Raw genomic sequence first — 26,807 nt, forward strand, 5'->3', positions numbered from 1 at the left:
ACCTTTAAAAGGAATAGCTAAAAGCTTAGATTTTGATGACACATCAGCAGACCAAGATTTGAGCCATAACGCTCTACGCGCTAAAATGGCAAATCCTGCATTTTTCGCCGCTAATTTAGGAATTTGAAAAGCGGCATCAGTAATAAAAGAATTAGCTAGCTTGAGAGCCTTAATTCTATCCAAAATGTCATCTAATGGAGTCTCAACCTTCAGAGACTCTTCTAGAGCATCAAACCAAAAAGCTGCTGCAGTAGTAACTGGAACAATGCACGCCGTAGGTTGTAAAAGGAAACCCTGATGAATAAATAATTTCTTTAGAAGACCCTCTAACTTTTTATCCATAGGGTCTTTGAAAGCACAACTGTCCTCAATAGGTATAGTTGTACGCTTAGCCAGGGTAGATATAGCTCCCTCCACCTTAGGGACCATTTGCCAATGGTGTTTAATATGGGAAACTTTTTCTTAAAAAAAAGTTTTCTTAAAATTAGGAGGGGGAGAAAACGGTATACCTGGTCTATCCCATTCCTTCTTTACAATTTCCGAAATTCTTTTAGGAACCGGAAAAAGATCAGTGTAAGTAGGTACTTCTAGATATTTGTCCATCTTACACAATTTCTCTGGTGGTATCACAATAGGGTCACAATCATCCAGAGTCGCTAAAACCTCCCGAAGTAACAGGCGGAGGTGTTCAAGCTTAAATTTAAAGGATATCATGTCTGAATCTGTCTGAGGTAACATTTCCTGAATCTGAAAGTTCTCCCTCAGACAGCAATTCCCTGACCCCAACTCAGAGCACTGTGAGGGTACATCGGAAATAGCCAATAAAGCATCAGAGGATTCAGTATGCACATTAATACCTGACCTACTGCGTTACCCTGTAACACTAGTAATTTAGATATTACCTCTGTAAGGGTAGTTTACATAACTGCAGCCATCTCCTGCAGAGCAAAAGAATTAGACACACTAGAGGTACTTGGCGTCGCTTGTGTGGGCGTTAAAGGTTGTGACACTTGGGGAGAATTGGATGGCATGTCCTGATTCACTTCAGACTGAGAATCATCCTTAGGCACACTTTCTTTACTTAAAAACAGAATTTATGCTTACCTGAAATTACTTTCTCTTACGGTGTATTCAGTCCACGGATTCATCCTTACTTGTGGGATATTCTCAATCCCTACAGGAAGTGGCAAAGAGAGCACACAGCAAAGCTGTCCATACAGCTCCCCTCAGGCTCCGCCCCCCCAATCATTCGACCGACTGTTAGGAGAAAAAGGAGAACCATAGGGTGCAGTGGTGACTGTAGTTATTAAAAATTAAATTTGAACCTGACTTAAATGTCAGGGCGGGCCGTGGACTGAATACAGCGTAAGAGAAAGTAATTTATCAGGTAAGCATAAATTCTGTTTTCTCTTACTTGGTGTATTCAGTCCACGGATTCATCCTTACTTGTGGGATACCAATACCAAAGCAATAGGACACGGATGAAGGGAGGGAACAAGTCAGGTAACCTAAACAGAAGGCACCATTGCTTGCAAAACCTTTCTCCCAAAAATAGCCTCCGAAGAAGCGAAAGTATCGAATTTGTAAAATATGGCAAATGTATGCAGTGAAGACCAAGTCGCTGCCGTACAAATCTGTTCAACAGAAGCCTCATTCTTGAAAGCCCATGTGGGAGCCACAGCTCTAGTGGAATGAGCTGTGATTCGTTCAGGAGGCTGCAGTCCCGCAGTCTCATAAGCCAAACGGATGATGCTTTTCAGCCAAAAGGAAAGAGAGGTAGCAGTCGCTTTCTGACCTCTCCTCTTACCAGAATAGACAACAAACAAGGATGATGCTTGTCTGAAATCTTTAGTTGCTTTTAAATAGAATTTTAAAGCACGAACCACGTCAAGATTGTGTAAAAGTCGTTCCTTCTTAGAAACTGGATTAGGACACAGAGAAGGAACAATGATTTCCTGGTTAATGTTCTTATTGGAAACCACTTTTGGAAGGAAACCAGGTTTGGTGCGCCAAACAACCTTATCTGCATGGAACACCAGATAGGGTGAATTACACTGCAAAGCAGACAATTCAGAAACTCTTCGAGCAGAAGAAATGGCTACTAAAAACAAAACTTTCCAAGATAAAAACTTAATGTCTATGGAATGCAAAGGTTCAAACGGAACCCTTTGAAGAACTGAAAGAACTAAATTTAGACTCCATGGAGGAGCCACAGGCTTGTAAACAGGCTTGATTCTGACTAGGGCCTGTGCAAACACCTGAACGTCTGGTACAGCAGCCAGACGCTTATGTAACAGAACAGACAGAGCAGATATCTGTCCCTTTAAGGAGCTAGCTGACAGACCCTTCTCCAATCCTTCTTGGGGAAAAGACAATATCCTTGGAATCCTAATCTTACTCCACGAGTAACCCTTGGATTTAACACCAACAAAGATATTTCCGCCATATCTTATGGTAAATTTTCCTGGTGACAGGCTTTCTGGCCTGTATCAGAGTGTCTATAACTGATTCAGAGAAACCGCTTAGCTAGAATTAAGCGTTCAATCTCCAAGCAGTCAGTTGCAGAGAAACTAGATTTGGTTGCTTGAAAGGACCTTGAATTAGAAGATCCTGCCTCGATGGCAGTTTCCATGGTGGGACCGATGACATGTCCACTAGGTCTGCATACCAAGTCCTGCGTGGCCACGCAGGCGCTATCAGAATTACCGAAGCCTTCTCCTGTTTGATTCTGGCTACTAGCCGAGGGAGAAGAGGAAACGGTGGAAAGACATAAGCTAGACTGAACGACCAAGGCGCTATTAATGCATCTATCAATGCCGCCTTGGGATCCCTGGATCTGGATCCATAAAGGGGAAGTTTGGTGTTCTGACGGGACGCCATCAGATCCAATTCTGGAATGCCCCATAGCTGAGTCAGCTGAGCAAAAACCTCCGGGTGGAGCTCCCACTCCCCCAGATGGAAAGTCTGACGACTTAGAAAATCTGCCTCCCAGTTGTCTACCCCTGGGATGTGAATTGCAGATAGATGGCAGGCGTGATCCTCCGCCCATTTGATGATCTTGGATACTTCCTTCATCGCTAAGGAACTTTTTGTTCCTCCCTGATGATTGATGTACGCTACAGTCGTGATGTTGTCCGACTGAAATCTGATGAATTTGGCCTCCGCTAGTTGAGGCCACACCTGGAGCGTATTGAATATCGCTCTCAACTCCAAAATGTTTATCGGAAGAAGAGATTCTTCCCGAGTCGTGACAATGATCCACTCCGGTCTGCGGAGACTCATTCCCTGAGACAGGTGATCTTGATACAACCACCAGAGAAGAGAGTCTCTGGTTTTCTGGTCCATTTGTACTTGAGGAGACAAATCTGCGTAATCTCCATTCCACTGTTTGTGCATGCACAGCTGCAGTGGTCATAGATGAATTCGGGCAAAAGGGACTACGTCCATTGCCGCAACCATTAAACCAATTACTTCCATGCACTGAGCCACTGAAGGCCGAGGAATGGAATGAAGAACTCGGCAAGTATTCAGCAGTTTTGACTTCCTGACCTCTGTCAGAAAGATTTTCATTTCTGCCGAGTCTATTAGTGTTCCCAGGAAAGGAACCCTTGTGAGCGGGGACAGAGAACTCTTTTCTACGTTCACCTTCCACCCGTGAGACCTTAGAAAAGCCAGAACGATGTCCGTATGAGCCTTGGCTCTGTGAAAGGACGACGCCTGTATTAAAATGTCGTCTAGGTAAGGTGCTACTGCAATGCCCCGCGGTCTTAGTACCGCTAGAAGGGACCCTAGCACCTTTGTGAAAATTCTGGGAGCGGTGGCCAACTCGAAAGGAAGGGCCACAAACTGGTAATGTTTCGAATTTTTAGATCCAGGATTGGCCTGAAAGTTCCCTCCTTTTTGGGAACTACAAACAGGTTTGAGTAAAAGCCCAGTCCTTGTTCTACAATTGGAACTGGGTGTATCACTCCCATCTTTAGCAGATCTTCTACACAGCGTAAGAACGCCTGTTTCCTTATTTGGTCTGAAGACAAATGAGAAATGTGGAACCTTCCTCTTGGGGGAGAATCCTTGAATTCTAGAAGGTACCCCTGAGCAACTATTTCTAATGCCCAGGGACCTGGAACATCTCTTGCCCAAGCCTGAGCGAAGAGAGAAAATCTGCCCCCTACTCGATCCGATCCCGGTATGGGGGCTACCCCCTCATGCTGTCTTGGTAGCAGGAGCAGGCTTCTTGGCCTGTTTACCCTTATTCCAGCCCTGCAGGGGTTTCCATGTTGCTTTGGGCTGGGAAGCGTTATCTTGCTTTGCGGCAGCAGAGGTTGTGGCAGGTCCGCTCCTGAAGTTGCGAAAGGAGCTAAAATTAGCCTTGTTTTTGGCCTTAAACGGCCTATCTTGTGGCAGGGCATGGCCCTTGCCCCCAGTGATATCTGAAATAATTTCTTTCAGCTCTGGGCCAAATAGGGTTTTCCCCTTGAAGGGAATATTTAACAGTTTAGTTTTGGACGACACATCAGCTGACTACGATTTGGGCCAAAGCGCTCTTCGCGCCATGATGGCAAAACCTGAGTTTTTCGCCGCTAGCTTAGCTAAATGGAGAGCGGCATCAGTGATAAAAGAATTAGCCAGCTTTAGAACATGAATTCTATCCATGACCTCATCATATGAAGTCTCCCTCTGGAGTGACTCTTCCAGGGACTCGAACCAAAAAGCCGCTGCAATAGTTACTGGAATAATGCAGGCAATTGGTTGAAGAAGAAAAACTTTGCTGAACAAAAATTTTCTTCAGCAAACCTTCCAATTTTTTATCCATAGGATCTTTGAAAGCACAACTGTCCTCTATTGGTATAGTTGTACGCTTAGCAAGTGTTGAAACAGCCCCTCTACCTTGGGGACCGTCTGCCACGCGTCCCCGCCTGGGGTCATTTATGGGGAACATTTTCTTAAAGATATGTGGGGGAACAAAGGGTACACCTGGTCTCTCCCACTCCTTAGGCACAATATCCGCCACCCTCTTTGGGATCGGAAATGCCTCAGTGTATACAGGGACCTCTAAAAACCTGTCCATTTTACACAATTTTTCAGGGACCACCGTGGGGTCACAATCATCCAGTGTAGCCAAAACCTCCTTGAGCAGGACGCGGAGGTGTTTCAGCTTAAATTTAAACGCTAAGGAATCTGACTCTGCCTGCTGAGAAACTTTTCCTGTGTCAGAAATTTCTCCCTCAGACAGACCGTCCCTCACTGCTACTTCTGAGTTTTGTGAGGGTACTACAGATAAATTATCCAAAGCTTCAGATTGCTCATCCTCTGTATTTAAAACTGAGCTATTGCGCTTTTTTGGAAAAACAGGCAGTTTGGATAAAAATGCTGCAAGTCAATTATCCATTACTGCTGCTAATTGTTGTAAAGTAATAGGGGCCAATGCGCTAGAGGTACTAGGCAACGCTTGCGCGGGTGTAACTGGTGTCGACACATGGGGAGAGGAAGGAGGACTATCCTCATTACCTTCCATCAAAGAATCATCTTGGACTACATTTTTAAGTGTCAATGCATGGTCATTAAAATGTTTAAATACCTTAGCACACTTTAAACACAAATGCAATGGGGGTACCGCCATGGCTTTTAAACACATAGAACAAGGTCTATCAGTAGGCTCCGACATGTTAGACAGAATTAGATAGCACTCAAATACAGAAAAATACACTTTTTGAAAAAACGTTACTGTGCCTTTAAATAATAAACTGCACACACTTTTTTTACCAAATCTCAAAAAAACATCCAATCTTTATGAAATTTACACCATATGATCCATATGATCCCAATGCCTTGAAAAGATTGCACACCAAGTTTCAAGTCAATTAACCCCTTATTGCCCAAACCGGAGCAAATTGAAGCTGTCCACCAGTTTAACACACTACCCTCCTTGGGGATTAGTTTTGGAACAAAAATAAACCTCCCTGTAGTCCTCCTGCAATCTCTGGACTCTACATGTGAAGCTGCATGAAGCTATCTTGTAAAATAACTGTGCAACTGAGGCGCGAAAATTAGGCCCTCTCCCTCTTCACTCCGGAGTTGTGAGGCCTTCCTAAGCCAAATTAGGTGTCTAAAATTATGCCAGGCGTATAAAACCCCTAAAAAGTGTTCCAAACATGATAAACACTTGTGCAAACATCAGATTATATTAAAAAATAATCGATTTTACTCATAACAGTGTCCACCAGTGATTTAATCCCTATAAAATAAGCCATCCTTCTATACTGAGTCTCAGAAAATGGCTTACCTTCCCTTCCCACATGGGGATTTCTATCAGTCTTCTAGCATTACTTGGTCTTGTTAGAAAAATGACTGATCATACCTGAAGCAGTTAAGCCTGCAAACTGTTCCCCCCAACTGAAGCTCTCTGGTTTCAACAGTCCTGCATGGGAACAGCAATGGATTTTAGTTACTGGTGCTAAAATCATATTCCTCTCGGCAGAAATCTTCATCATTTTCTGCTGCAGAGTAAATAGTACAAGCCGGCACTATTTTAAAATAACAAACTCTTGATAGAAGAATAAAAAACTACAACTAAACACCACATACTCTTTACCACCCCCGTGGAGATGCTACTAGTTAGAGCGGCAAAGAGAATGACTGGGGGGGCGGAGCCTGAGGGGAGCTGTATGGACAGCTTTGCTGTGTGCTCTCTTTGCCACTTCCTGTAGGGATTGAGAATATCCCACAAGTAAGGATGAATCCGTGGACTGAATACACCAAGTAAGAGAAATATGCTTTTTACAATTTAAGGCCCTTTCAGTACAAGAGGTACACAATGTAAGAGGGGTTCCACAATGGCTTCTAAACACATAGAGCAATGAGTTTCCTCAATGTCAGACATGTTGAACAGACTAGTAAGCAGGGCCGCCACTAGAAATGCTGGGGCCCCTGACTTGACCATTGATCAGACCCCCCCCTCCCGCCCTCTCCTTGACATGTGCAATTTTTGACCAAGTGACTAAAACTTATATGCACTTTATTCTTAAGTGTCTATTTAAACTTGGAAATGTTGTAAAGGTAGTAACATACAAACACACAGACACACTCATACACTGAAACACACACACACACACTCACACATAAGGATTCACATATAGACATTCTAGCAGACATGCAAAGAAGCACACTCGGGCACCCAAACAGACACTCAGCACTTGTTTACATTGACCTGTCAAGTAATGAGGTAAACTACAGTTTTGTAAAAAAAAAAAAAGGAGATTTAGAAATCAAAATATGGAGTTCTGATCATCTTTTTGTAAAGGAAGATGCCAACTAAATGATGACAACAGCATGCAGTGGCTGAAAGGAAGGGCCCTGAACTGCCTAAACAATAATTTAAAGGTTAAATGGTGGATTGGTGACTTCCGGAAAGGTCTCAGTCTCAAAGTCTGTAGAAAGATGTGAATAATCAGTAGTAAGGTCAAAATGTCCTAAAAAGGAACAGACAATGGACACACACACAAACTCCAACTTGCACATACACCCAAGGAAACACAGACAGAGACAGCCTCAGAAAACACACAAAGACATACACACACAGAGAGACAACCACATAAAACACAGAAAGACATACATATGCACACCCTCACTGAGACATGCACAGAAAACACAAGACATACACACCCACTCTCACAGAGGCATCCAGAGAAAATAAACAGACAAACATACACATACCCTCACAGAGACACCCATAGAAAAACCTCAGACATATGCACACACCCTCACAGACATCCACAGAAAATGCACAAAGACATACACCCTCACAGAAAAACCCACAGAAAAAAAAAATACATACACACTCATAAAGACACAAACCAAAACACAAAGACATAAACACAGACACCCACAGAAACACTCACAGGAGGAAACATGTATGCACCTTGCATCCTCTAAATCAACAGTGTGTGACATGCATGATAAAAAAAAATATGCAGAAATTAAGAGATCACTTTTTAAAGAATCATATTTGTAAATGCAAACAAAAATAATTCTGTGAATTCAAAATTGTACATTAATGATCTGGGTAGATGGCTAGATGAAGAAAAGTACTTTTAAAAGGTTGACATGTGTGTGTTTGTTTTTTCCCCATTCTCCCCAACCAAGAGCACCACTTCAAATATAGTGTACAAATGTTCCCATCTGTCAGCTGTACTTAAGGATTTTGAAAATTCTGTACTCTATATGGTTTTGGTGGAACCATAAGCTGTGGTACTCATACTATTACATCTGGTTAAAAGCAGGATTTAGGCTTGTTAGTATGTATTTAAAAATTAAGTCAGCTGTAGTGTAAATTGCACAGTTTTAAGTTAACCTGTCTCATTTCAAACACTGAGCAATCTTAGTCAGAGTATAACATTTTATGCAGATGTAAAAATCTTAGATAAAACGCCTCCTTGCATCTGGAAAGTCCTTGCATAAAGGGGCAGTAAACTGGAATGTATGTGTATATATATATATATATATATATATATATATATATAAAAATGCATATCTGCCAAAAGGACACCTACCATTTGTGCATTGAGGAGGAAACATTTCTGCATGGTTTTAAATATAGAATTTCTACAGCATTGTCAAATAATTATAAATACACTGCTGCTAAAAAAAAAATTGTTTTTATGGACCCCTGGCCCCACCATACAACTACTACCACACTGAAGTTACAATCCAAAATTGCACAAAGAAATAAAAAAACATTTGCTAAGTAAGTCCTACCTCCTCTGCAAATGAAAGTGATCTGCCGTCTGACTCACACTGTGCATAGTGGTTTAGTGCACACTCAGAAATCCTCTCAAATGCTAATACTTTACTCCTTGTAATAACATTCCCCATGCTCAATTAGCACTCTGCTGTAGTACCCACTGGTGGCTGCCAAAATAAAAATAAAAATCTTTTTTTTTTTAGTTCTTGCCTCATGGGGCCCCCCTGGCCCATTGGGCCCCTGACAGGAGTCACCCCTGTCACCCCCTGATGGCGGCCCTGCTAGTAAGAACCACAACATTCGCTAAACACTTTATTGATTTAAACAATTTTTTGAAAAACTGCACCTTTAAGAAATAAAAAAAAACACAATTTATGCTTACCTGATAAATTTATTTCTCTTGTGGTGTATCCAGTCCACGGATCATCCATTACTTGTGGGATATTCTCATTCCCAACAGGAAGTTGCAAGAGGACACCCACAGCAGAGCTGTTATATAGCTCCTCCCCTAACTGCCATATCCAGTCATTCGACCGAAAACACGCAGAGAAAGGAGAAACCATAGGGTGCAGTAGTGACTGTAGTTAAAATGAAAAAATTACCTGCCTTAAAATGACAGGGCGGGCCGTGGACTGGATACACCACAAGAGAAATACATTTATCAGGTAAGCATAAATTGTGTTTTCTCTTGTAAGGTGTATCCAGTCCACGGATCATCCATTACTTGTGGGATACCAATACCAATACCAAAGCTAAAGTACACGGATGAAGGGAGGGACAAGGCAGGTACTTAAACGGAAGGTACCACTGCCTGTAAAACCTCTCTCCCAAAAATAGCCTCCGAAGAAGCAAAAGTATCAAATTTGTAGAATTTTTGAAAAAGTATGAAGCGAAGACCAAGTCTCCACCTTGCAAATCTGTTCAACAGAAGCCTCATTTTTAAAGGCCCAAGTGGAAGCCACAGCTCTAGTAGAATGAGCTGTAATCCTTTTAGGAGGCTGCTGGCCAGCAGTCTCATAGGCTAAGCAGATTATGCTTCTTAGCCAAAAAGAAAGAGAGGTTGCCGAAGCCTTTTGACCTCTCCTCTGTCCAGAGTAGACAACAAGCAGACGTTTGTCAAAAATCTTTAGTAGCTTGTAAGTAAAACTTTAAAGTGCGAACCACGTCCAGATTGTGTAATAGACGTTCCTTCTTTGAAGAAGGATTAGGACGCAAGGATGGAACAACAATCTCTTGATTGATATTCTTGTTAGATACCACCTTAGGTAAAAACCCAGGTTTAGTACGTAGGACTACCTTATCCGTATGGAAAATGAGATAAGGAGAATCACATTGTAAGGCAGATAACTCGGAGACTCTGCGAGCTGAGGAAATAGCTATCAAAAAAAGAACTTTCCAAGATAAAAGTTTGATATCTATGGAATGAAGAGGTTCAAACGGAACTCCTTGAAGAACCTTAAGAACCAAATTTAAGCTCCATGGTGGAGCAACAGGTTTATACACAGGCTTGATTCTAACTAAAGCCTGACAAAATGCCTGAAAGTCTGGAACATCTGCCAGACGCTTGTGCAAAGAATAGACAGAGCAGAAATCTGTCCCTTTAAGGAACTAGCTGACAATCCTTTTTCCAAACCTTCTTCGAGAAAGGATAATATCCTGGGAATCCTGACTTTACTCCATGAGTAACCCTTGGATTCACACCAATAAAGATATTTACGCCTTATTTTATGGTAAATTTTCCTGGTGACAGGCTTTCGTGCCTGTATTAAGGTATCAATGACTGACTCGGAGAAGCCACGCTTTGATAAAATCAAGCGTTCAATCTCCAGGCAGACAGTCTCAGAGAAACTAGATTTGGATGGTTGAAAGGACCCTAAAGTAGAAGGTCCTGTCTCAGAGGCAGAGTCCATGGTGGTAAGGATGACATGTTCACCAGATCTGCATACCAGGTCCTGCGTGGCCACGCAGGCGCTATCAAAGTTACCGATGCTCTCTCCTGCTTGACCTTGGCAATCAGTCGAGGGAGCAGAGGAAACGGTGGAAACACATAAGCCAGGTTAAAGGACCAGGGCGCTGCTAGAGCATCTATTAGCGTCGCCTTGGGATCCCTGGACCTGGATCCATAACAAGGAAGCTTGGCGTTCTGGCGAGACGCCATGAGATCCAGTTCTGGTTTGCCCCAACGATGAATCAATTGTGCAAACACCTCCGGATGGAGTTCCCACTCTCCCGGATGAAGAGTCTGACGACTTAAAAAATCCGCCTCCCAGTTCTCTACACCTGGGATATGGATAGCTGATAGGTGGCAAGAGTGAGTCTCTGCCCAGCGAATTATCTTTGAGACTTCTAACATCGCTAGGGAACTTCTTGTTCCCCCTTGATGGTTGATGTAAGCCACAGTCGTGATGTTGTCCGACTGAAATCTGATATACTTCAGAGTTGCTAACTGAGGCCAAGCCTGAAGAGCATTGAATATCGCTCTTCCAGAATATTTAATGGAAGGAGTGTCTCCTCCTGAGTCCATGATCCCTGAGCCTTCAGGGAGTTCCAGACTGCACCCCAACCTAGAAGGCTGGCATCTGTTGTTACAATTGTCCAATCTGGCCTGCGAAAGGTCATACCTTTGGACAGATGGACCTGAGATAGCCACCAGAGAAGAGAATCCCTGGTCTCTTGATCCAGATTTAGTAGAGGGGACAAATCTGTGTAATCCCCGTTCCACTGACTGAGCATGCATAGTTGCAGCGGTCTGAGATGTAGGCGTGCAAACGGCACTATGTCCATTGCCGCTACCATTAAGCCGATTACTTCCATGCACTGAGCCACCGAAGGGCGCGGAATGGAATGAAGAACACGGCAGGAAATTAGAAGCTTTGATAACCTGAACTCCGTCAGGTAAATTTTCATTTCTACAGAATCTATCAGAGTCCCTAGGAAGGAAACCCTTGTGAGTGGGGATAGAGAACTCTCTTCCTCGTTCACTTTCCACCCATGCGATCTCAGAAATGCCAGTACTACGTCCGTATGAGACATGGCAATTTGGAAGTTTGATGCCTGTATCAGGATGTCGTCTAAATAAGGGGCCACTGCTATGCCCCGCGGCCTTTGGACCGCCAGAAGCGACCCTAGAACCTTCTTAAAGATTCTTGGGGCTGTAGCTAATCCAAAGGGAAGAGCTACAAACTGCTAATGCCTGTCTAGAAAGGCAAACCTGAGAAACCGATGATGATCTTTGTTATCGGAATGTTAAGGTAAGCATCCTTTAAATCCACTGAAGTCATATATTGACCCTCCTGGATCATAGGTAGGATGGTACGAATAGTTTCCATCTTGAACCACAAACAGTTTTGAGTAAAAACCCTGTCCCTCCTTTGGAACTGGAGGATCACTCCCATAACTAGGAAGTCTCGTACACAATGTAAGAATGCCTCTCTCTTTATCTGGTTTGCAGATAATTGTGAAAGGTGAAATCTCCCTTTTGGGGGGGGGAAACTTTGAAGTCCAGAAGATATTACTGGGATATAATTTCCAACGCCCAGGGATCCTGGACATCTCTTGTCCACGCCTGGGCGAAGAGCGAAAGTCTGCCCCCTACTAGATCAGTTACCGGTTGGGGGCCGTTCCTTCATGCTGTCTTAGAGGCAGCAGCAGGCTTTTTGGCCTGCTTACCTTTGTCCCAGGTCTGGTTTGGTCTCCAGACCGTCTTGGACTGAGCAAAAGTTCCCTCTTGTTTGCATTAGAGGAAGTTGATGCCGCACTTGCCTTGAAGTTTCGAAAGGCATGAAAATTAGACTGTTTGGCCCTTGATTTGGACCTGTCCTGAGGAAGGGCATGACCTTTTCCTCCAGTGATATCAGCAATAATCTCCTTCAAACCAGGCCCGAATAGGGTCTGCCCCTTGAAGGGAATGTTAAGCAGCTTAGATTTTGAAGTCACGTTAGCTGACCATGATTTAAGCCATAGCGCCCTACATGCCTGTATAGCAAAACCAGAATTCTTAGCCGTTAGTTTAGTCAAATGAACAATGGCATCAGAAACAAAGGAATTGGCTAGCTTAAGTGCTCTAAGCTTGCCAAGTATGTCATCCAATGGAGTCGCTACCTGTAAAGCCTCTTCCAGAGACTCAAACCAGAACGCCGCAGCAGCAGTGACAGGAGCAATGCATGCAAGGGGCTGTAGGATAAAACCTTATTGAATAAACATTTTCTTAAGGTAACCTTCTAATTTTTTATCCATTGGATCTAAAAAAGCACAACTGTCCTCGACAGGGATAGTAGTACGCTTTGCAAAAGTAGAAACTGCTCCCTCCACCTTAGGAACTGTCTATCATAAGTCCCGTGTGGTGGCGTCAATTGGAAACATTTTTCTAAAAATAGGAGGGGAAGAGAATGTCACACCTGGTCTATCCCATTCCTTATTAATAATTTCTGTAAACCTTTTAGGTATTGGAAAAACATCAGTACACACCGGCACTGCATAGTATTTATCCAGTCTACACAATTTCTCTGGCACTGCAATTGTATCACAGTCATTCAGAGCAGCTAAAACCTCCCTGAGTAACACGCGGAGGTGTTCAAGCTTAAATTTAAATGTAGAAATATCAGAATCAGGTTGCATCATCTTTCCTGAGTCAGAAACATCAACCACAGACTGAAGCTCTCCTTCCTCAGCTTCTGCATATTGTGAGGCAGTATCAGACATGGTTCTTAAAGCGTCAGTATGCTCTGCATTTCGTCTAACCCCAGAGCTATCTCGCTTACCTCTAAATTCAGGTAGTCTGGCTAATACCGCTGACAGTGTATTATCCTTGACTGCCGCCATGTCTTGTAAAGTAATCGCTATGGGCACCCTAGATGTACTTGGCGCCATTTGAGCGTGAGTCCCTTGAGCGGGAGTCAAAGGATCTGACACGTGGGGAGAGTTAGTCGGCATAACTCCCCCCTCGTCAGATTCCTCTGGTGACAGAATATGATCTTTATTGCTTAAAGTGAAATCAGTACATTTGGTACACATTCTAAGAGGGGGTTCCACCATGGCTTTTAAACATAATGAACAAGGAGTTTCCTCTATGTCAGACATGTTTGTACAGACTAGCAATGAGACTAGCAAGCTTGGAAAACACTTTAAATCAAGTTAACAAGCAAATATAAAAAACGGTACTGTGCCTTTAAGAGAAACAAATTTTGTCAAAATTTGAAAAACAGTGAAAAAAGGCAGTAAATCAAACGAAATTTTTACAGTGTATGTAATAAGTTAACAGAGCATTGCACCCACTTGCAAATGGATGATTAACCCCTTAATTCAAAAAACGGATCAAAAAAACGTTTTTTAACAGACACAACAAACTGCCACAGCCTGCTGTGGCCCTACCTTCCCCAATAAACGACTTTAGAAAGCCTTTGAGCCCTTAAGAGATGTCCTATAGCATTCAGGGGACTCCTGAGGGAAGCTGGATGTCAAAGTTTGTAATTTTAACTGCACCAACTGTAACTTTTATACTACAACAGTGGAAAGCCTCAGGAAACTGTTTCTAGGCAAAAATAAAGCCAGCCATGTGGAAAAAAACTAGGCCCCAATAAAGTTTTATCACCAAAGCATATATAAAAACGATTAAACATGCCAGCAAACGTTTTATATTGCATTTTTATAAGGGTATTACCCCTGAGAGTAAGCATGATACCAGTCGTTATTAAATCACTGTATTCAGGCTTAACTTACATTAATCCGGTATCAGCAGCATTTTCTAGCATTTCCAATTCTAGAAAAAATTGTAACTGCACATACCTCATAGCAGAGTAAACTGCACGCCATTCTCCCGCTGAAGTTACCTCTCTCCTCAGACATGTGAGAACAGCAATGGATCTTAGTTACAACCTGCTAAGATCATAGAAAACTCAGGCAGATTCTTCTTCTATTTCTGCCTGAGATAAAATAGTACAACTCCGGTACCATTTAAAAATAACAAACTTTTGATTGAAGAAAATAAACTAACTATTTTTCACCACTCTCTCTTACTACCTCCATGCGCATTGAGAGTTGCAAGAGAATGACTGGATATGGCAGTTAGGGGAGGAGCTATATAACAGTTCTGCTGTGGGTGTCCTCTTGCAACTTCCTGTTGGGAATGAGAATATCCCACAAGTAATGGATGATCCGTGGACTGGATACACCTTACAAGAGAAAGAGCACAATTTTTCCCAAACTGCTTCAAAACGTTAATTAACGCTTTAAAATTAGCTACACCTTAATCAAAAGTTTGAAAAATTATTGCACCCCAAGAGTAAGGGGAGAAATAACCTCTAAAAGATATTTATAGTCAAAAATGTTAGATTTGAAAACAATAACTCCTGCACCTCGCCACAGCTCTGCTGTGGCGCCTACCTGCCCCCAGGGTACTGCAAATTGACACGACAATAATCTGGTTAACAGAACACCAGTCTACGGTCAACCGGAGCTAATGCCTGCTGCCTTCTCAGCCAGAATAAAGTGCACGTCTGAACGCGGGAAAATAAGCCCCGCCCGTCATGGACGACGATCGCATAAGACTAAACAACCGCATGGTGAAGCGGTTTAGAGTATAAAGCCTTGTGGATTTGTTTTACCCCTTAAGCACACACAAAATATGGCCATACTGTTAATTTGAATAAAAACCGTTAAGCCTCCCAGTGTCCCTTTATATTGCTTTTAAGGCCATTATAAATGCTTGGCCCAATATGTCAATAAAATAAAATAAGCACAGGTTTCTCAGTAACACCCCTTGTTTACAGGTCTACTGCTTACCCTTTCCCTTGCAGGGAAAAAATGTCAGTCAGTTCTGATGTACCACGTCTCCTCAGAAATAAAGGACTGCACATACCTCAATGCTGCTTGTAGCATGAAACCGTTCTCCACACTGAAGATTTCTCTTGTATTACCTTCAGAAGCTCTGTGGGAACCAACATGGATCTTAGTTACATCTGCTAATATCATCAACCTCAGGGCAGAAATCTTCTTCCATATCTCCCTGAGGAAAATAGTACTCACCGGTACCATTTAAAATAAAAAAATGCTTGATTGAAGAAACTAAAACTAACACCTCACTTTACCTCTTCCTAGTACTAACACAGGTAAAGAGAATGACTGGGGGTGGAGGAAATGGGAGAAACTATATATACAGCTCTGCTGTGGTGCTCTTTGCCACTTCCTGTTAGCAGGTGGATAATATCCCACAAGGATGAAATCCGTGGACTCGTCGTATCTTGTAGAAGAAAAACACATTTAAAAAACTGAGCGGAAAAAAATGGCACAGCCATTAAAACATTGCTCAGATGGCAACCTGAAAAAAAAAATGGAGACCGTCGACAAGGCCGTACACCTAGAGATCTCGCTAAGGCCCAATATAGACTCAAGGTGGAGCCAGCAACTCTCCAGATGGAAAGAACAACCCAGAGAACATACCTCTCTTCAAAATAGGATAACCCGTCTGTCCCAACCTCCTGAAGACAGGAGATGCCCTAAGATAGGGACCACACTTCCAAAAGAAGGATATACGCCTCCCCCCCCCTCAAGACTAGGGGGGCCAGCAAAAGGGCCGGAAGGACAAAGCACCTGCCCCCCAGGACACAGCCATAAGCTGAACCAAGAGAACAATCTCCAATACCCTAACAGGAAGCAATCCCCTAAAGATTTGAACTGGATAGCACACAAACAAGGTGCCATAGCTGCAGGGGCGCCATAGCTGCAGGGGCGCCACAGCGAACCCTCTCTGCTTGCAGAGCAGCAAAGCCATCACACTATTTCAGCAAGCCGACCAAGGGAAATCGACCAATATGCGAAAGGCAAGCCCAAGGGGCATTGGCACCCATAAAAACCTGGCCAACTGAACCAGTTCAACTAGCCCAACCAAAAGACCCAGCCCAAGTTTCCTGAAACTGGGGAACCCCAGTCCAGCTCTATATCTTAACAGTCTGGTACAACCCGCAACGGGATCCACAAAGGAAACGCTGAGTGAGAACCCTGCCGCCCTGTAAGGAGGGATAAACATAACCTGGGTTACCCGCATGTGTAGTAGTAGGGATCAGTAGGGAACTTGCCTCTCAGAGGACAGAACCCCCAGAGGTGGATGGCTTAGCAGCCCCCTGATATCTTGAGCCCGAGGAACAGGGCGCTCTAATATGGCATATCGAGCATAACCGATTGACCTGTGTCAACTGGGCCAATGCACATCCTTCACAAGACCAAAAATCTGAAATTTGAACAGTCTCAGCATCAGAATCCTCCATAACTAGATAGAGAATATAATACTAAAGAAAAAACTTAAACGGCACCGGATACCCAGAATGGATGGGGCACTCACCACCTCCTAGAACCAGACACTAGCAGGCTAATTTTTTAGTGACCACATGGTCAGGAATGCGGAAATGGAAGACCAGAACGTAAACATGTCCAGTCACTACACATAAGCAGATTGAATCACATAAACATGAATAAAAAAGAAGTCTTTGGCACTCCAAGAAGGATAGGTAAAAGAAAGTTCTTTATTCGGTGTAATGCCTTAAAAACGTAAATGTGGACGGCAGACCAATTAAAACCATTTCAGCAAGGGAAACAAGGAGAGACAATACCCTCCTGCGACATCATACGTGTTTCATGCCTCTAGGGCACTTGTTCACTGATTATATATATATATATATATATATATATATATATATATATATATATACACACACACACACACATACTTAATAAGTCCTGCAAGATAGTATCTTACGGAAAACAAATAAATTACAGAATATTCTGATGAAGTAAAATGAAACGATGTTACCGTAATCTACGCTGTCAAACATGAACACAGCCCTTCAAGTGTGACGAATAGTAGCAGCGCCTCCGCCATGGATTTGAGAGAAGAAAGCAGGCAGTGAAGCGAAGTTAGACAACGCGGATTGCTTGTGGAGGTGTTAATAAGAGTTGGGATGGTTTCGCAGAAAGACTCTGCCTGCATCTCTGGACTCTAACTTTCATCCAGGCCCTCACTGAGAGACTGATAGGAATACTTAAAGCTCCCATCCCATGTCGAAGAGTACTATGCTCCATAAAAGACAAAACAAACTTCTGACACTTCCAACCTCCTGGGACTTAAGTCAAAGAATGACTGGGGGATGAGGGCAGTGGGAGGAGAATTTAAGCCTTTGGCTCGGGTGTCTTTGCCCCCTCATGGTGGCCAGGTTCTTATTTCTCAAAATTAATGAATGGAGCTGTGAACTCTTTCCATTTAGGAAGAAAACTAATCTACCACATAATGAATACATACCAATAAGTCAATTTGTAAACACTCAACATTAGTGAAATATTCTGGTACGATTGGTATACTTTTCAGAGATTTAATACATTTACGCTTATCTGATAAATTCATTTCTTTCATGATGGTGAGAGTCCACATGCCATAATAGGAGGAAGCAAAAACACCCCACACAAGAGCTTTAATCCTTCTCACTTAACCCTGATTCCTTAGTTATATACTTGTCAGCACACACTCTACTGTGCTCACCAAGCTGTAGGAGACCTGCTTCCAGTAGAAAGCCCATCCTGTGTAGTACACACTAACACAGGATCTAAGGATTGACACATCAACAGGACGACTGCAGGACACGTAACAAAAACACCTGGGGCAGGCGAGTGACAAGCTCCTTTACAACACCCCCCACCCCCCTGTCCTATTCCCGGCTCTCTGAGGGGGATAATAGATCTCACACAGGTCTGAGAAACCCTTTCAATCTATGTGTAGATCAGCACTTCAAGTTTCAGCATCAATCCTTCCTGGAGGCCAAAAATTTACTAAGGAATAATGGGGAAAACATAATTTATGCTTACCTGATAAATTTATTTCTCTTGTAGTGTGTTCAGTCCACGGGTCATCCATTACTTATGGGACATATTCTCCTTCCCAACAGGAAGTTGCAAGAGGATCACCCAAGCAGAGCTGCTATATAGCTCCTCCCCTCACATGTCATATCCAGTCATTCGACCGAAACAAGACGAGAAAGGAGAAACTATAAGGTGCAGTGGTGACTGGAGTTATAATTTTAAAATTTAGAACCTGCCTTAAAAAGACAGGGCGGGCCGTGGACTGAACACACTACAAGAGAAATAAATTTATCAGGTAAGCATAAATTATGTTTTCTCTTGTTAAGTGTGTTCAGTCCACGGGTCATCCATTACTTATGGGATACCCATACCAAAGCTAAGTACACGGATGATGGGAGGGACAAGGCAGGAACATTAAACAGAAGGAACCACTGCCTGTAGAACCTTTCTCCCAAAACCAGCCTCCGAAGAACGGAAAGTGTCAAATTTTTAAAATTTGGAAAAAGTATGAAGTGAAGACCAAGTTGCAGCCTTGCAAATCTGTTCAACAGAGGCCTCATTCTTAAAGGCCCAGGTGGAAGCCACAGCTCTAGTGGAATGAGCTGTAATTCTTTCAGGAGGCTGCTGTCCAGCAGTCTCATAGGCTAAACGTATTATGCTACGAAGCCAAAAAGAGAGAGAGGTAGCCGAAGCCTTTTGACCTCTCCTCTGTCCAGAGTAAACGACAAACAGAGAAGAAGTTTGTTTAAAATCTTTAGTTGCCTGTAAGTAGAACTTCAGAGCACGGACCACGTCTAGATTATGCAAAAGACGTTCCTTCTTTGAAGAAGGATTAGGACATAATGATGGAACAAGAATCTCTTGATTGATATTCCTGTTAGAAACAACCTTAGGTAAAAACCCAGGTTTAGTACGCAGTAATACCTTGTCTGAATGAAAGATCAGATAAGGAGAATCACAATGTAAGGCAGATAACTTAGAGACTCTTCGAGCTGAGGAAATAGCCATCAAAAACAAAACTTTCCAAGATAAAAGCTTAATATCAATGGAATGAAGGGGTTTAAACGGAACACTGAAGAACTTTAAGAACCAAGTTTAAGCTCCACGGAGGAGCAACAGCTTTAAACACAGGCTTAATTCTAGCCAAAGCCTGACAAAAGGCCTGGACGTCTGGATTCTCTGCCAGACGTTTGTGTAAAAGAATAGACAGAGCTGAAATCTGTCCCTTTAGCGAACTAGCGGACAAACCTTTTTCTAAACCCTCTTGTAGAAAAGCCAATACCCTAGGAATCCTAACTTCACTCCATGAGTAACTCTTGGATTCGCACCAATATAAATATTTACGCCATATCTTATGGTAAATTTTTCTGGTCACAGGTTTCCGAGCCTGTATTAATGTATCAATAACCGAATCCGAAAACCCCCGCTTAGATAGAATCAGGCTTTCAATTTCCAGGCAGTCAGCCTCAGAGAAATTAGGTTTGGATGGTTGAAAGGACCCTGAATTAGAAGGTCCTGCCTCAGAGGAAGAGACCATGGTGGACAGGACGACATGTCCACTAGGTCTGCATACCAGGTCCTGCGTGGCCACGCAGGCGCTATCAGAATTACCGATGCCCTCTCCTGTTTGATCCTGGCAATCAGTCGAGGTAGCAACGGAAATGGTGGAAACACATAAGCTATGTTGAAAACCCAAGGGGCTGCTAATGCATCTACCAGCACCGCTCCCGGGTCCCTGGACCTGGATCCGTAACAAGGAAGCTTCGCGTTCTGGCGAGATGCCATGAGATCCAGATCTGGTTTGCCCCAACGACGAATCAGTTGAGCAAATACCTCCTGGTGAAGTTCCCACTCTCCCGGATGAAAAGTCTGGCGACTTAGGAAATCCGCCTCCCAGTTCTCTACGCCTGGGATGTAAATCGCTGACAGGTGGCAAGAGTGAGACTCTGCCCAGCGAATTATCTTCGAGACTTCCAACATCGCTAGGGAACTCCTGGTTCCCCCTTGATGATTGATGTAAGCCACAGTCGTAATATTGTCCGACTGAAATCTGATGAACCTCAGTGTTGCTAACTGAGGCCAAGCTAGAAGAGCATTGAATATTGCTCTTAATTCTAGAATGTTTATTGGAAGGAGTTTCTCCTCCTGAGTCCACGAACCCTGAGCCTTCAGGGAATTCCAGACTGCTCCCCAGCCTAGAAGGCTGGCATCCGTTGTCACAATCGTCCAATCTGGTCTGCGAAAGGTCATTCCTTTGGACAGATGAACCGGTGACAACCACCAGAGAAGAGAATCTCTGGTCTCCTGGTCCAGATTTAGCAAAGGGGACAGATCTGAGTAATCCCTGTTCCATTGACTGAGCATGCATAGTTGCAGCGGTCTGAGATGCAGGCGCGCAAATGGCACTATGTCCATTGCCGCGACCATTAAGCCGATTAACTCCATGCACTGAGCTACTGATGGGCTTGGAATGGAATGAAGGACACGGCAAGCATTGAGAATCTTTGATAACCTGGACTCCGTCAGGTAAATCTTCATCTCTACAGAATCTATAAGAGTCCCTAGAAAAGGAACCCTTGTGAGTGGTAACAGAGAACTCTTTTCCACGTTCACTTTCCACCCATGCGACCTCAGAAATGCAAGAACTATCTCTGTATGAGACTCTGCATTCTGAAAACTTGACGCTTGTATCAGAATGTCGTCTAGGTACGGAGCCACCGCTATGCCTCGTGGTCTTAGTACCGCCAGAAGTGAGCCCAGAACCTTCGTAAAAATTCTCGGGGCCGTGGCTAACCCGAAGGGAAGAGCCACAAACTGGTAATGCCTGTCTAGAAAGGCAAACCTTAGGTACCGATAATGATCTTTGTGAATCGGTATGTGAAGGTAAGCATCCTTTAAGTCCACTGTAGTCATATATTGACCCTCTTGGATCATGGGTAGGATGGTTCGAATGGTTTCCATCTTGAACGATGGTACCCTTAGGAATTTGTTTAAAATCTTTAAGTCCAAGATTGGCCTGAAGGTTCCCTCTTTTTTGGGAACCACAAATAGATTTGAGTAAAATCCTTGTCCCTGTTCCGATCACGGAACTGAGTGGATCACTCCCATGATTAAGAGGTTCCTTACACATTGTAGAAATGCCTCTCTCTTTACTAGGTTTGTTGATAACCTCGAAAGATGGAACCTCCCTTGTGGAGGAGAGGTTTTGAAATCCAGAAGGTATCCCTGAGATATAATCTTCAACGTCCAGGGATCCTGCACATCTCTTGCCCAAGCCTGGGCGAAGAGAGAAAGTCTGCCCCCCACTAAATCCGTCTCTGGATAGGGGGCCCCGTCTTCATGCTGTCTTAGGGGCGGAAGTAGGCTTTCTGGCCTGCTTGCCCTTGTTCCATGACTGGTTGCCTTTCCAACCCTGTCTGTAACGAGCAGTAGTTCCTTCCTGTTTTGAAGCGGAGGAAGTTGATGCTGCTCCTGCCTTGAAGTTACGAAAGGCACGAAAATTAGACTGTTTGGCCTTTGGTTTGGCCCTGTCCTGAGGAAGGGCGTGGCCCTTACCTCCCGTAATGTCAGCAATAATTTCCTTCAAGCCGGGCCCGAATAAGGTCTGCCCTTTGAAAGGAATGTTAAGTAGCTTAGACTTGGAAGTTACATCCGCTGACCAGGATCTAAGCCAGAGCGCTCTGCGCGCCTGTATGGCGAATCCGGAATTTTTAGCCGTAAGTTTGGTTAGATGTACTACGGCATCTGAAACAAACGCATTAGCTTGCTTAAGGGTTCTAACTTTGCGCAAAGCCTCATCCAATGGCTCTGTGCGAATCGCCTCTTCCAGAGACTCAAACCAGAATGCCGCTGCAGCCGTGACAGGTGCAATGCATGCAAGAGGCTGCAAAATAAAACCCTGTTGAACAAACATTTTCTTAAGATAACCCTCTAACTTTTTATCCATTGGATCTGAGAAAGCACAGCTATCCTCCACCGGGATAGTGGTACGCTTGGCTAAAGTAGAAACTGCTCCCTCCACCTTAGGGACCGTCTGCCATAAATCTCGTGTGGTGGCATCTATAGGAAACATTTTTCTGAATATCGGGGGAGGGGAAAAAGGCACACCGGGTCTATCCCACTCCTTACTAATAATTTCTGTAAGTCTTTTTGGTATAGGAAAGACGTCAGTACACACCGGTACCGCATATTATCTATCCAACCTACATAATTTCTCTGGGATTGCCACCGTGTCGCAATCATTCAGAGCCGCTAATACCTCCCCTAGTAACACACGGAGGTTCTCAAGCTTAAATTTAAAATTTGAAATTTCTGAATCCGGTCTCCCCGGATCAGAACCGTCACCGACAGAATGAAGCTCACCGTCCTCATGTTCTGCAAATTGTGACGCAGTATCAGACATGGCTCTCGTGTCATCAGCGCGCTCTGTCCTTATCCCAGAGCTATCGCGCTTGCCCCTCAATTCGGGCATATTATATAATACTTATTTCATAACATTAGCCATATCATGTAAAGTGATTTGTAAGGGCCTAGATGTACTAGGCGTCTCAATTCTACGCATCTCCCGAGCGGGAGACGCAGGTACTGACACGTGAGGAGAGTTAGGCGGCATAACTTCCCCCTCGTTGTCTGGTGATAGTTTCTCTATCGGTACAGATTGACTTTTATTCAAAGCAATATCAATACAATTGGTACACATCGTTCTATTGGGCTCCACATTGGCTTTTGAACATGATGAACAAACAGTTTCCTCTGAATCAGACATGTTTAAACAGACTTAGCAATGAAACTAGCAAGCTTGGAAATCACTTTCAATAAGTTTACAAGCAATATAAAAAACGCTGCAGCGCTTTAAAAATACAGATATAATTAAACAATTCTTAACAAGAAGTGTAATTTTGAGCAGAGGATTGAACCCATTAGCAAAAGGATGATTAACCCCTCAATACCCAAAACGGATAATATGGATATCAATTAAGATTTAACGCTTTTAAGCACAGTCAAGCACACTGTCACAGATCTGCTGTGACTGATTACCTCCCTCACAAATGAAATTTGCAGACCCCTGAGCTCTCTAGAGACGTCCTGGATCAAGGAGGAAGAAGCAGGAAGACTGTGCTAGAATTATAACTGCGCAACAAGGCGCTAAAACAAGGTCCCTCCCACTCCTATCAAAACAGTGGGAGCCCTGATATAACGGTTTCCATGCAGAAAATATATGTCAGCCATGTGGAAAAAAATCATGCCCAAAGAGATTTATCACCAAAGTACCTCACAAAAAAAATGAATAACATGCCAGTAAACGTTTTATTAAAAAATAACATTTTCCAATGTCATCCAAAGTTATCACTAAGCCTGCTACCAGTCGCTACCACTGCAGATAAGTCTTAAGTATTATTTCAGTTTAAACAGTATTTTCTCAGTCAAATTCTAGTCCCTAGAAAATAACTTGACTGCGCATACATTTATCAGCCTGATACCAGTTGCCACTACTGCATTTAAGGCTGTACTTACATCATACGAAAACAGCAGTATTTTCTTAGTCAATTCCATTCCCTGAAAATAATGTACAGCACATACCTCATTTGCGGAGGACCCCGCATGCTATTCCCAGTTTCTGAAGTTACCCCACTCCTCAGAATGTCGAGAACAACCAGTGGATCTTAGTTACGCCTGCTAAGATCATAGAAAAAAAACGCAGGCAGTTTCTTCTTCCAAATACTGCCTGAGATAGAAAAACAGCACATTCCGGTGCCATTTAAAATAACAAACTTTTGATTGAAGAATAGTTAAGTAAAAACTCCAGCTCCTCTCGCGACCTCCTTCTTTGTTGAGGGTTGCAAGAGAATGACTGGATATGACATGTGAGGGGAGGAGCTATATAGCAGCTCTGCTTGGGTGATCCTCTTGCAACTTCCTGTTGGGAAGGAGAATATATCCCATAAGTAATGGATGACCCGTGGACTGAACACACTTAACAAGAGAAACAGGAATTAAAGCTGCGTTGTGTGAGGTGTTTTGCCTCCTCCTTTAGGGCTGCAATTTAATCCCACTTGTGATGGCTCGTGGACTCTCACCATCCTTTGAAAGAAAATAACTATCAGTATAAGGAAGTTTACCTTATAATTTCAAGAGTATGGTGAAACCCCATGAGATCACACAATAGCAAAGTGTGAACTCCGCACTGATGATACTGATTGGTTGTTCAAGTTGTTTTTTTCAACAACCACAATTGCCAGCAAAATACCATGAAAGAACAAATTAGCAATAGAAGCTAACTTTGTTTCACTCAAGTTTAATCAGATTACACCACTATTCCTTAAACAGCATTTATTATGTTGACAAAAATTATTTTTGGTCTCAATAATGTTTGTTAAAGTGATGGTAAAGTTACCGTAATGTCGATACGGTATGGCATTATGTGTCTGAAATAAATATATAAGTTTAATTAATCCATTTTTATATATTTCAGTATTAATCAAGTTCTCACCTTTATAAATCAATTTTCGGACGTGCACAAATTCAACATATATATATATATTTTATCTTTGGGTCACGTTTTTATATAATCAAATTGAAATGTTGGCCGTTAGGCGGCCGTAAATCTATGTCCTTCGCCCCTTTAGTAATAAGCGCATGCGCTATTAATTTTTTCTGTAGATGGGAAACCACACGTGCTCCCATTTCTCGCATGCGTCCTACTAACATGTAGGAATCCCATTCAACGTCTTTGGCAGATTGAACGCAGCATCGGCGATCAGCACATGCGCATTTTAAGTCCGATTTCGTGAACGCGCATTTCTATGGCGTTGAGAGGGAGTGGAACCGCTGAAGATGTCAGTACTTGCAGAACAAGAAAGTAGGGCTTGGGAGTAGTCGGGAACCGAACGGTAGGGAATTTGTAATCTCTTTTTTGGTGCCACATCTAGCAGTGATCTCAAAAAGAACTTAGCGACTACATTAAATGCAATATTGAGAAATGCTAGGTTCGTTCATTATAGGATAAGTTTACTATCACTTTAATGTTCAAACTGATAATACTACTGCAATATTAGTGTTTGTACTAAGGACAGTGATCATGTTTTACTGGTGAAGGAGACACCTCTGCAAGAATGACAAGAAAGCATTGATTTATTCAATTTCACACTGTACTATTTTACAAAAATTAGCATAATAAAAAAACAATGGTGTATCCACTTGTCCTCGATCTTGAAAAGCTATAAAACCAGTATAGGATTCCTAGTATGCAGTCTAAAATAGCACTAACAAAGTAACATAATATGGGAACTTCGGTGCAGGTGCAAACTAATCAGCGGTTGTGGAGGTAGAAGGAACGGAGATATAGGAATATCAAAAAAAGAGGGGGCTTTTTACAAAATTCTGTGACTTTAGGGTTGATCTCCTCCACATCAGACAATAATGGATATACTAGACTATTTACATTAAAAGTACTTTGAACACCACATACATTTTATAAGCATGGTATTGTGGTTATTCCCCACCTCCCTCTTGGCATGGTTGCCGCCATGTTTTAATCTTTTTTCACTGCAATCCAGTGCTGATAAGTTTTCACATGTGCAGCATTTCTCCTTCATATACATGTAGTGTAACCTAGGTTCCAAAATAGCATTACCAATTGTTACAGGGAGGTGCATGATATGTAATTAGTGGTATAAAACAGATGGAATCCGCACTGTCACAATCCAATAGTCTTGAGTAATCTTGTTCAAATTAATCCGGTGCAACACCTAATAGGACCACCCTTAACGTCTAAATGGCTGTATATAGTGCAAAGAATAAGGTGGCACACGGTTTTAAAAGGCTAAACCTTTATTGTCGAGCAACATTTCGGGGGACCTGCCCCTTTCTCAAGCTAGTTTGTAAATGAAATACACATGCCTTTTATAGGCCCATAGTAAAAAAAAACATAATTTATGCTTACCTGATAAATTTATTTCTCTTGTAGTGTATCCAGTCCACGGATCATCCATTACTTGTGGGATATTCTCCTTCCCAACAGGAAGTTGCAAGTGGATCACCCACAGCAGAGCTGCTATATAGCTCCTCCCCTCACTGCCATATCCAGTCATTTGACCGAAACAAGACGAGAAAGGAAAAACCATAGGGTGCAGTGGTGACTGTAGTTTAATTAAAATTTAGACCTGCCTTAAAAGGACAGGGCGGGCCGTGGACTGGATACACTACAAGAGAAATAAATTTATCA

General features: G+C 42.9%; 1 protein-coding gene across 1 annotated transcript in view; it reads right to left on the reverse strand.

The window, feature by feature from the left end:
- MAP3K2 (mitogen-activated protein kinase kinase kinase 2) overlaps positions 1-26,807 on the reverse strand; it is a gene marked incomplete in the record, with an annotated part of 657,765 nt that overhangs the window by 205,359 nt on the left and 425,599 nt on the right. Inside the window, 3 exon segments of the mRNA XM_053712317.1 lie at positions 16,199-16,202; positions 20,276-20,318; positions 21,426-21,444. Coding sequence (XP_053568292.1) covers positions 16,199-16,202; positions 20,276-20,318; positions 21,426-21,444 — 66 coding nt within the window.

The sequence above is a fragment of the Bombina bombina genome, chromosome 1 (assembly GCF_027579735.1).
Source record: "Bombina bombina isolate aBomBom1 chromosome 1, aBomBom1.pri, whole genome shotgun sequence".
NCBI lineage: Eukaryota > Metazoa > Chordata > Amphibia > Anura > Bombinatoridae > Bombina > Bombina bombina.